The sequence below is a fragment of the Schistocerca serialis genome, chromosome 1 (assembly GCF_023864345.2).
Source record: "Schistocerca serialis cubense isolate TAMUIC-IGC-003099 chromosome 1, iqSchSeri2.2, whole genome shotgun sequence".
Taxonomy (NCBI): Eukaryota; Metazoa; Arthropoda; class Insecta; order Orthoptera; family Acrididae; genus Schistocerca; species Schistocerca serialis.
This window is the reverse complement of record NC_064638.1, coordinates 689,989,096-690,002,023: the sequence shown is the minus strand read 5'-3', so window position 1 is coordinate 690,002,023 and position 12,928 is coordinate 689,989,096. Positions and strand designations below refer to the sequence as shown.

The 12,928-nt window shown below is 38.3% G+C and overlaps 1 protein-coding gene across 2 annotated transcripts in view; it reads left to right on the top strand.

Moving 5' to 3' along the window:
- LOC126480663 (calcium-independent protein kinase C) overlaps window positions 1–10,174 on the top strand; it is a 226,365-nt gene extending 216,191 nt beyond the window's left edge. The window contains exon 14 of one of the 2 annotated variants that reach the window (XM_050103890.1): window positions 6,606–10,174. In XM_050103890.1, coding sequence (XP_049959847.1) covers window positions 6,606–6,773 — 168 coding nt within the window. In that variant the 3' untranslated portion in view covers window positions 6,774–10,174. The remainder of the gene's footprint in view (window positions 1–6,605) is intronic. The other variant, XM_050103897.1, reaches the window with a different exon arrangement.
- Window positions 10,175–12,928: the final 2,754 nt, after the last annotated feature.

The window sequence follows — 12,928 nt, the reverse complement described above, 5'->3', positions numbered from 1 at the left end:
TTCTGTATCCAGAAAGGCCCGTACAGGACCTGCAACACGCAGTCGTGCATTATCCTGCTGAAATGTAGGGTTTCATAGGGATCGAATGAAGAGTAGAGCCATGGGCCATAAGACATCTGAAATGTAACGTCCACTGTTCAAAGTGCCGTCAATGCGAACAAGAGGTGACAGAGGCGTGTAACCAATGGCACTCCATACCATCATGCCGGGTGATACGCCAGTATGGCGATGACAAATACACACTTCCAATGTGCGTTCACCATGATGTCGCCAAATACGGATGCAACCATCATGATGCTGTAAACAGAACCTGGATTCATCCAAAAAAATGACGTTTTGCCATTCGTGTACCCAGGTTCGTCGTTGAGTACACCATCGCAGGCACTCCAGTCTGTGATGCAGCATCAAGGGTAACCACAGCCATGGTCTCCTAGCTGATAGTCCATGCTGCTGCAAACATCGTCAAACTGTTTGTGCAGATGGTTGTTGTCTTGCAAACATCCCCATCTGTTGACTCAGGGATCGAGACGTGGCTGCACGATCCGTTACAGCCATGCCGATAAGATGCCTGTCATCTCAACTGCTAGTGATACGAGGCCTTTGGGATCCAGCACGGCGTTCCGTATTACCCTCCTGAACCCACCAATTCCATATTCTGTTAGCAGTCATTGGATCTCGACCAACACGAGCAGCAATGTCGCAATACAATAAACCGCAATCGTGATAGGCTACAATCCGACTTCTATCAAAGTCGGAAACGTGATGGTACGCATTTCTCCTCCTTACACGAGGCATCACAACAATGTTTCACCAGGCAACGCAGGTCAACTGCTGTTTGTGTATGAGAAAGCAGTTGGAAACTTTCCTCATGTCAGCATGTTGTAGGTGTCGCCACCGGTGCCAACCTTCTGTGAATGCTCTGAAAAGCTAATCATTTGCATATCACAGAATCTTCTTCCTGTCTTTTAAATTTTGCATCTGTAGCATGTCATCTTCATGGTGTAGCAATTTTAATGGCCAGTAGTGTAGTATACTAAATGTATATTAAAAGGGAAAAAAGAGAAAACCATAAAATTATGATTCAGAACATCTGGCCACAAACGACCTTCAGAAGACAAGATCATTAATATGGCTGATGGATGCATATAAAAGTACAGAAAACTATCCTAGCTTTCAGAGTTAATGGTCCATGGCTTGTGAAAGAAATAGGGATAGGCTGGGAGGGGTCAGAAATGGAGAATAGCTTACTTAGACACCAGAATGAGAGGTGTCCAAGTGTTGTGAGGACAAATAAAGACTCATTCTCACAACAGGTGGGTCCATCTAATCCTGGGATCTTTCTAATCTTCCCCAACCTCTTCCCCAGTCCTGCTCAAGTAAGTTCCAAAGGCTGTGACTGTTTCTTGTACTTCTATACATATATACTGGCTGTAATCGCTGGTGGCTCATGAATAATTTTACTAGTATGTTACAATATTACAAAAATAAACAGATTGTGTTTCACTATGTCATCATGATATGCGTGAGTTAGTATTAATGTGATTTTAGCCTTACCTAGTGCACTAATATTAAATATGTTGTTTACATGTTTGTGATTTCTGCTACGTATTTTTATTAATTATTTACTTTTATTCTAGATATTTCACACTCCCTATACCCATAGCATCACTGTTCCTGAATAACAAACATGGAAAGCAAAAAAAATTGCATTGTGAATATCACACCTGCATGTCGAACTCTTTTCACACACTTTCATAGTAAATGTCCTCACATGCTCACTTTTTTAAACACCTTTTGTCTTACAAAGATGGTAATTGTAACTGAATTGATATGCAGGGTGTTCATTTTAACTGAAGACAATGAAATATCTCAAAAACTACACATTGGATCAAAAAAAGTTATGATTCCAATTTGTTTATCTCACAGGGGGACATCCAATGATACCACACTCAACCTCCACCCTACCCCATGCATGGGTTGTGGGGAGTAACTTCGAAATCCTCAATGGGAACCCCCATTTTTATTGCAGATTACAATTCTATGACAAAATCTACATACATTTTATCTGAAGCATTTTCTTCATTTCACCAAAGAAGGTGATGTACTCAAAGGAACAGAAGTGGATACGCAATCTTAATTTATGACATGCTACTCAATGGTCCTTGAAAATCCAATAGCACATGGGACTCACCTCCATGCTGCAAAGGTAGGACAGGCCAGTATTTCATAACTTCTAATTGGAAATCCTATTCACAATGCTGTATTGTTCCAATGTATTGAACATGGGACTTCTCAACGCACCACTGTGGATGAGGCTCAAGGTGAACACTATTCTACTTTTAGAGTAAGTGTTCAAACATATTAGTGCCAGCTTCAGTACACTTAGTGATCCGCTTTTCAAATGACTGTACACAGGACACATGTATATTTGCAGTAATGTCAGCATAGGCATTTCTGGTGTTGTTAACCATGTCCTCACTTCTGGTGGGCACTTGTTGGTACACCTTATCTTTTAAATATCCTCATAGAAAGAATACCAGTGATGTCAAATCCAGCGACCTAGTGGGCCAATAAATAGGGCCACCTCTGCTGATCGACTCAACAATGTAAAAACAGTCTATAACCTCCCAAGCTTCATTGCATAAGGCACTGAGCAACCATCATGCTGACCCACATATGTTGTTGAATGTCCAGGCAGCATCCTGCAGTAGCACTGGTATTTCCTGTTCCAAAAACATTTGATATTTGCATCCATTCGACGTGCCATCGATAAAATACAGACCAATGAGTTTGTTCCCCATGATGCCACACCATACATTAACCAACCAAGGGTGTTTATGGTCAACATGCCTTAACCTTTGGGGATTGTCTACACTCCAGTAATGCATATTATGCCGGTTAACACAACCATGGTTTGTGAATGTAGACTCATCAGAAAATAGTCCCTCAGCAAAGAATGTGGGGGGTCATAAATCAGCACCTTGAACTTCTTGATGCTCTGATACGCGGTAAGGAGGATGCACTGGTGTCCAAAGTTAAGGGAACAAATGGAAATTTTGCAAGGTAATGTTTATTTTGCCACAAAACATTATAAACAAGTGTTAGTAAAGTAGAAACAATGTAAAGGATAAAGAATATGAACAGCTGCAACATCCGTAACAGCAGACAAAAATTTTCTTCATTTTTCTCAACTTAACAAATTTGCACACACATTTTGACAACAGGCTAATGTGTTCAGTAAGAAGTGTGACCACCTCTGGTACTAGTACAGGCCTATAACAATGGTACATACCGTGGATGATATCATCAATCTTATGTCAAGCCAATAATGCCCATTCTTCCTGCAGAGCTGCTTGCAAGTCTTGTAAAGTGGTTGGTGGATGCTGATGCAATACAGCCCATCTCCCTAGTGCATCCCATATGTGATCTATGGGATTCAAATTGGGAGAGCAAGTGGCCATACCATGTGTGCATAAATTTCATTCCCAAGGAAACATCAGCCACCTGTGCTGTACGTTCCACGTTCCCTCCAGATGCGAATCTGCTGTGAATCACTCTCCAGCCCAAACTGGGACTTATCTGTGAAAAGAACATTGGCCCTCAGTTTGACCCTCCTGGTGGCATGTTGATGACTCCACTCTAGACGTTCCCATCTGTTAGGGCGTGTCAGAGGTACACGTACAGCAGATCTCCTACAATAAAAGCCACTCTGTCAAAGCCTTCTGTGCATTGTTTGCCTTGATACAACATGTCCTGTGGATGCTGCGAGGTCAGATGCCAGTTGCCGTTCAATACTAAGGTGGCACTGCTGTGCCATTACAGCCTCTCTTCCTGATGCAGCATGTGGTCAGTCCTACTGTGGTCTTTGGGACACAGTTTTGCATTTTGGTCTCTATAAACTGTTACCACATCCAAGAAGCAACAGAATGATTCACATTAAGCCATCAGGCCACATCAGGTTGCAACTGGCTGCTTCCATTTTTCCTACGGCCCTCCACCACAGGCTGTCTGGTAGGCGTCACCTCTATGCCATACTGCACCATCTCTAGCGGTGTACACAGCAAACATTAAATGGCTTGATAGGTGCCCTTCTGCCATTGTTGGTGTGGTTGTCTGTTGACCGGAATGCCATATTTCACGCAAAACACGATAATATGGACATCTGTTGACAGTTTGTATGACTATATCATGAAGTAGAAATAGGATTGGTAAATAGCAGTTTGTTGCTTTAATTTTGGACACCAATGTACTTATGGCAATGTCTTATTGTGACAGTACTACCTACAGACATACTGGAATCGTGCTGTAATTACCAAGCATTTATCCATGGGTTGTAGTGCACTGCCACTGGTATAGCTACTTCATTAGCTTATCCTGTAACACATTTGCTTCATTTCCTTTTGCCGGTCTGTATGCTGCCATTAGACATAAAGGCATTCACAACCTTGTAAAAGAACAAACAAAAGCAAGCTTTCTCGGGAAAATGCTCAGCATACAAGGCAACAGCTGCCTCAGCGTTCCTCCTACATTCTCCATAAATCAGGATCCTTTCAGTTTTTTCTTCTGTGGCTGCAGTGTTTATTGCCCACTTGCACGTCTCTTCTCTAAATGATATGTAGGTGTGCAGACAGTAAACACTGTGCAACTATTATAATGCTTAGAGCCATTATCTGTTCTGTGTGTGCATGATACATGAGCTCCAGTCACAGTTTACTGCCTGTTATGACACATAGTAGTTTGCTACATGATCATTTGAGTAGTCCACTGTTCAATATGTTGTAGGAATATAATGTCGCTAATGGGGTTTCCAATTAGAAGTTATGAAATACTGGCCTGTCCTACCCTCACAGCATGGAGTTGGGGTCCCACATTCCATTGAATATTCAAGGGCCATTGAGTAGAATGTCGTAAATTACGATTGTGCATTCATTTCTATTCCTCCAATTACAGCACCATCTGTGGAAAAATCAAGAAATTGCTTTAGACAAAACATATGTAGCTTTTGCCATAGAATCATAATCTGCAACAAAAAATGGGGGTTCCCATTGAAGATTTCTAAGTTGACTCCGCTACAGGGTGGGGTCGCAGGTCAGGTATGGTGTTGTTGGATGTCCCCCTCCAAGACAAATCAGTTGTAATTATATTTGATCTGATGAGTAGTTTATTTAGATACTTCAATGTCTTCAGTTAAAATCAACAGAACTGTTTAAATATATTTAAATTTTATGATTATCAGTTTAACACTGTGAGATATAGAATAAAATAAAATATTTAAAAAAAGATGGTAGCAGGAGGATAGAACCTGAGCTGACAAATTGCATCGATGCATTTAACCACCATGCCACAGCAAAAATGTGTCAAATATTGCATGAAAATGCCTTATACTTGTAAATTTTTAGAGAGTGTTGTAGCTTTTCCTGTGGCCCTCTCAGAAAAAATATTCTAGGCACTTGAAAGGGGCATCTGCATCCTTCTACTCATATAGTTTGAGAAAAATCGGCGAGCCCTGTCCCACACCCTCCCCTTGTTAGTTTTAAATTTGGAGTAGGTGTACCTAGTTCTTTAACTCATACTTTCTCTTCCAAAGATCTACTGGAAGAGGGCCTCGTTAGCAGATCATCTGCAGAATTGGCCATGTTGCTTGCCCAACACTTTACACATGCTTTCAAAGAAAAATACTGACCTGGTGCTGTGAGAAATCTAGCTCCCTTAGTGCCAGCAGGGATGACATCATATCAAAAGATGCACAGTCAAAAACATAAAGCTGCATCCCTTCTCTGAGTTGATCATTCAGCACTTGACACCGGTTTCTAGTTTTCACAGAGAGAGCACTATAAAACATATTTTCGTTGGTTTTATTTGCACATCAGTGCATATATGAGGAGAAATGGCATAATTTTAGTGCAATTTCAGGCTCACATTTAAAGAGAAATGACATAATTTTAGTGTGATGTTTACCACATAAGCACATGATAACAGGCTGCAACTGGCTGTACTACTTCTGAAAGTAAACACTGGCTAGCCATTCCATCTTGTAATTTCAAATACTGAATATCTCTGCCAAGATTTGCAGATGAATTCTGTGGTAATTCACAACCATTTGCTCAATGTCTCACATGCTCAGTGGTGTTGTCATAAATACCAAACACATGGAAAATTGGTAATCAGTTGGGCTGAGATGGTTTGGGATGAAGAACATACACAACCTAAAGATTTTGCTATGGCTCATGCACATACAGCCTGACTCTTTCAGTGCGAATTCCACTGCATCTGAGTCCTTTTGTACATAAAAAATTAACTACATCTCATTTTACAGAATGTGTGTGCAGCCATTGTACATTTTCCCTCCTTAGTAATAAAAATTACATCACAGAAAAGTGTTGTGCATTACTTTTCAATCAACCCAAGTATATCCCCAATTGTTCCACGTCCCTGGGGGTTCTACAAAATTATTGACTCTTTGGAGTTGTAAGTACGGATACATGAATTAATTGAATTATTGTGATTCAATTCGTGTAGTAATTCTTACCTTGTGATCTCATTTGCCATAAAATAGCAAAAATTTAATTGCAGAGTGTGATAAAATGTTTTATGTTGTATTGCAGAAAAGCAAAAAGGATGCACTCAACTTTGATGCTGAGTTCACGAAGGAGGAGCCTGTCTTAACTCCAGTAAACCCTGATGTACTACGTGCCATTAACCAAGATGAATTCCACGGCTTCTCCTTCGTCAATCCGGACTTCAACCCTGGTCGATTCCAAGTTGCTGCCTAGATAGCCGTGTGTTTGTTTTCTAACTGAAAATGAGGCAAAATGTTTACCACAGTTCAGTTCCCATGGCAACAAGATAGCTGCCTAATGTTGTTCCTGTGGGAACTCAACATGGCTACTGCCTAAATCTAGACAATTATGTATAAATATAAAGAAATGTATACTTATTTTTTTCTGTCTCCAGAAGTTGCCTAGTTGCTGTTCCCATGGTAACAAAATGACTGCCTTTTAGGAAACTAACTTTTAGCATTGCTGCCCTGTTTCTCTCATCCTAACCTCAGCATAGTGATATCAGTGTCAGTTGTAGTTAAAGTCTTGGATTTTTGAATATTACAACATAATGATAAGAATATTCTGTAATTGTAAGTACGATAGGGGCAGTTACATGACAAATCAACAGGTCCTCTTTCCTGTTGTGCTCATTACTGCCATACGCTTTTATGTGAAAGTAAATGCAGTAACTGCTACTTTGTTGAACTTGAGAGACATTTCTGTTGATGCACCTCTGAGGATAACGTGTACTTAAAGGTGGCTGGGATGAGCATAAGGCTTATCCGTGGTCAACACTCTTTGCACTTACAGGTATAAAAATATATAGTCTACATTGTATAAATAATGAGCAAAGCTCAATTCGCTTTTCCAAAGCACGGTTCTATGCTTCCACTATTGGTGAGGCCTACTGTCACCCGAATGGTGACGCGATGTGTTAGGTGTGCACAGATTTACGGGTGTTCCTTGTTGTTTATTGTGGCAGTTTGCACAAGCATTTATTTGGAATAAAATAGATGAAAGCAAAATATTCAGTGTTATAAAGTAACATCTTACTATAAATAATACATATACTATTAATATAAATGTATAAAGAAAAATTTTTAGATGTTTGTACTAAATACATATGTATGTATGTATGTATGTATGTATGTATGTAAACATTTTTGAAGGATACATCGTACATTTTTAAACCGGTAAAGTGATACTAGACCATAAATTGTAAGATATTTGTTGTACAGTATGACCTGATATTTATCAAATTCATGCACACTTTCACTGATATTTCCTTCATAAATCAGAGGAATGCACAAACGGTGAGACACAAAGAGGAGACAGAACACTTATTGTGGCAGCAACCACATGAAGGGATTTGTAATCCCTTACCTAGTCATAATCCATCGTAACTGGTGGTACACTTGTACAAAGTTATGGGAGTCGAATTTCCTGCAGAATACTAATCAGGTTCCTGCTGTTGAGAGCAGGTGCTTTTGGCCTACAATTCATAATAAACAATACCAACCCAAGTCCAGTTCACTGCAGAATGTCAGTATGCTAGCGCCAGACAGATATTCTGCAGTGAGACATTTTTAACTGTGAGTTATGACCAAAATTTGAAGAGAGCATATGTTTATGACAAATGCTGGGTAAATTCTTGTTAGCTTTAAAATGTATTATGCTAACTGCACTGTGCTTTCACTGTGCAAGAATGAATGTTTGTAAATTTGTGCTGGTATAAAGGAAAGGAAAGAAATCAGTAGACACTATACTGAATGGATTAATAAGTTGTAATAAATTGGTTCATAATGTCAGCTGAGCCAATGGTCTGATTTCCACACTTTACTTCCAAAATAAAGCCCAGCTGCCAAATATGCTCCCATGGCAAGAAATTTTTGTGATGGGTGTTAGTGGCTACAGTTCTTTTGTGTCATACAGAATTGAAACTGGAAAAAGACATGGAAGAGTCAGTCAGCCAAGAGCTATTCTAATTTTTAAACCATAGCTGTTAGTCCTCGGTGTTGTAGAGTAGCTCAACAATTGCTCTCATCATTCACTGCTCAGAGCCATTCTTCCCATAGTGTCATGTGTTGAGTACCCAACTCTACACATCTACTAGCTGTTGGTGTTGTTGTGCAATTGTTGTCAATGTTGACTGCATTGTGTTGACAGCTGCTTTCCCACCAGGGAATACTTGCAAACAGGGGCTAGCAGTTCACCCAAAAGTACAGCTGAGGCTAAGTCATTTGACCAGCTGCTCCCCTGCATTTGCAACAACCTCCAACTATCTGTTGTTCCAGGTGGGCTGGCAGCTTCTTTCCCCGCTCGCTTTCTAACTAGTCCTTTGCTGTGCAGTCACAAAAAACTTAAAAGCTGTGTAAAAACTGACTTTTGTAGGGAAGAAACATTTTATAGTTGAAGCAAACAGTACAATAATTATGATATTTATTTATTTTTACAAAAAATAATTTTAGTTTAGAGTTACTTAAAAGTGCATTTAGTGTGTTTGGATTGTAGATAAAAAAATAATGGCACTTGTTCTGTTATGTCATGGAAATTGTTCTTTCGCTTGCTCGTAAAGCTATGTCCGTTTCTTGTTGCTGGCCATTTGGGCATAGCCTCGGGCATAGGAAGAGACTGCTTATGCACCGTAGCATTTAGTCCACCACTTTTAGCTCTTTGCTGTTGTTCTCAAACAGTAGTGATAGTAGTATATTACGTGCAAGCCAAATTTTTAAACTGTCCCAGTTTTTTAAAGTAACGCTTATCTGTTGTTTTTAAGGAAAATGTAAGAGTTATAAAAAATGATATATTGTGTGTTCTGAAACTCCATTTTAAAATGTTACTTTACTATCTTGGGACTTTCATTTCTATTAATGTTGTACTTAAAAAATGTCAAATCCTCTTGACATAAACCTAATGACATTGAAGTGCAATATTTAAAGATGTAATATCTGCTAAGCCAAAGTCCTGGTCTGCAACACTTTTCATTGTACTTTTTTATTACACTATAAGAATTTGTTTATGATAGTTAAGTTTTCCACAGTATTGAGCCAAAGATGAAGTTGAAGGTGTCTGTCAGTAACAATAGGCATGGGTCAAATAGCTGCTCGACTTGCAGGCTGGTTACCCAGGGTGACTGTTCACTCTGGGCAAACATCGAGCAGCTGTGTGTCCCAAACCCTATTTCTCGCCATGCTTCACTCGTCTGTGACAGTGTCATTAACTTTGTAGAATGATATTTTATCTTATATATTTATTTTATGTTTTAGATGTTTTTATATTGCCATTGTCATTGAGGACATTGCTTTGTTTGTAATGTTCATTTTATTTTTACCACATGCATTTTTTATGTTTATTTATTTACATTTTCATCGCTGCTTGAGTACTGTAGAATTACAGACTGTGCCAAAATATTAGGAATCAAATTATTGAATCTCATCTTCTAATAGGGATCTAGCAATTGCAATGTCCTCAGTATTATTATGTACTGATCTGTTTGTATCCCAAAGTTGTGTCTTTCCTTTCGATTTATTGTTTCGCTGATTGCGTAATAAATTAATTTCAGTAATTATGAACATATTGTCTGATGAATGAAAGTTAATTAGTTATTTTGATAACAGTTCCAGTCTCTGCTAACCTTAAATGTAAGTATTGAATATCCGTGTGGACCCAGATTTCTAAAGTTTAGCTTCGAGTGAAAATTTGTTGTGTTTCTTTCAAGCACCAGCATCTGTATCTTTGCTTCATGCAAGGCATCTCATAATATAAAAAGTACAAACAAAAAAGAACTTTTGGATTATCCTGGGGCTTGAATTAATTACCTACATTGTCACGGCAGTCAACAGTGGAAATAGGCAGATGTGAACATCAATACTACATATGCCAACACTGATAGAGTAGAATTACTTCTAAAAATTTACAAAAATAAATTTTGGATTGTTTATTCAATAGAAGCCATGTGTCTATTAGCTAAGTTTATTTTCAGATTAAATATGTTCAGATTTATTAAAAAAAGATATTGCCTAGCAAAAGATTGGTACACTTCAGCAAAAATAAACATAATCTTGGGGAACAGGTGATATGACTTACTTACACTTTCACAATTTAGTACCTAAGAACAGAAATGAACAACCATTACACAATGTAGTTTTTTGTACTAAAATATTACTCAGTGACAGTACAAGTATTTCATGAAACCAACACCAAAAAAGAGAAAATGTGTGAAGAAGTAAAATCTAAAATTTATGACTATAATCTACAGCAAAATATGAATTTACAGCCTGCCAGAATATGAGGTAACATACTGTCAATTTTGTACTTATCATGCTTAGTTGAGTTGTACTTCGGGTTAGCAGTGTTGTTCTTCATTATCTATGGACTTGTTTAATGTATGCTTGATTGTTGACCTCTTTATTTTGCTCTCTGAATCCCAGTACAACCACAAAACAATCAACCCGCTGTCAGATATAAGTGCATCTTGACCAATATTCATCAGGAGTTGAAGCAATCTACAATGCATGTATCTCAGATAGATAGAAGCAGATTCCCCCCTCCCCCAACCCTACCCCCCCCCCCCCCCCCCCCACACACACACAATAAGAGATAGTGTATCATAGTTTATTGTACCTTGTTTAATGATTACACTTATTAGCATCCATTTCTGATAAACATCAGGATGCTTCACATTTAGTGTATAAATTATCTACAAATTCATTCTCAAGAGGCTGTTCATAAGTTTTCTTTTATTGATTAGTAACATTTCTGGTCTCTAATGAGATGTAGCCTCATCATGTGAGCAATAGTTTGTCAAAAGTTTGTGTCATTTGTATCTTTTTTTTAGCTTTCTTCTGCTAATTGAAGTTTAGGACGTTTTTAATGTCCTTGTACCAGTGGCCTGGAGCTCTTGCTTGTGGACTGTTCCTCTTTCTTATCATCTACTTGTTGACTGGTTTTGTCCATCTGTCCTATTTCAGCACACGAACCCATTGCAGAACATCACTGATTTTGATCAACAAGTGAATATTGCCAGCTCTTTTGCAATACTTAATATTTAGATCTAGCATAAATCTCTCCATATTTTCCACATAATTCACAATTTTCCTTGCAGGAATTCATGTAGTATCCAAGTTTCACAGGCACAAGTTGAAATGGGGAGAACTCATTGTTAATCAGTTGTTACACACGTGGCTTTCAGATAACAGTTCATTGTCGCTAAAAAATGGAGAGATTAAAAGAAAAAAAAGAGAAAAAAAAGAAGAAACATTTGCATGAAAAAAAAAAACATCCAGAGAAGAATGTCAACAAAATACATGATGATGCAGGAAGTCCTTCTTGCATAGTTCTTTAGTGGTGCTACTTGAGAAGTGAAACAAGTGACTAGAACAAGTTGAAAAGAATGTGAACCAAGTACATGATGAAACAAGAATTCTGCATGCATAATTCTCTAGGGCTGCTGCTTGAGAAATTAAGCAAATGACTAGATATCTAATCATAATTCAGTATATCTTCTGCATCAGGGTAAGAAATACCTGTGTTAACCAACTACTTCTTGCAGAAAACTTTGTGGTGGTCATGTCAATAGAAAAAAGCCAAACATCTTACTCTGAGTAATTTGGTAGGTTGTTTGTTTCTTGAAATCCACTTTACTATTGTTGGGTAAGAGCCAATAACAAGGTAAACAAGGCTGCTCTAGGAAGGGCAAGGAGACAAAGAGCATGGATAACGTCCCTCAAAATGAGCTGAGAGACGCTGTATGAGGAGAAGGTCTAAATTTATTGACATGGCAGAAATACGGTGTCACTAAAAATTATGATAAACGGTGCACAGTAATACAAGTTAATCATTAACTATCTGTGCAATAGTTTTGTTTATAGTGCTTTTTAAAGTAGTTTGTTGTACATATTTTGTTCAAACTGATAAACTCAAACACCTTGTCATCATGAAATTCTTTCTTTTGGATAGTTTGTTACCAATAAAAAGATCATTAAAGGTGCTTAAAGAGTAAAGGAATCTGCCCCCTCTCTTTCAATAACTGATAAAGGGACAGCTAAATTCAAACATGGTGGTACTTCTCCAAGTCCAAATGGTATTTATTACACAGAAGTATACAATAAGAATACTGTACAAAATTGATAACCTATGAGCTTGCAGAAGTCTTTTCAGGCACCTAGGGATCCTAAGACATATATGTCAATATGTATACTCCCTAATGGTATTTGTGGTTAATAACAAGAGTGAATTCTGAGTGCCCTCACCAATTCACAATCACAATAGTAAAAGTTTTTAACTTACAAATAGACTATGCATCCCTACATACGGTTGAAAGTGGAGGTTTGTGCAAAAGCCCACAGCAGGCTGCTGTTACACATCAATCAGGAAATTGAAAATCC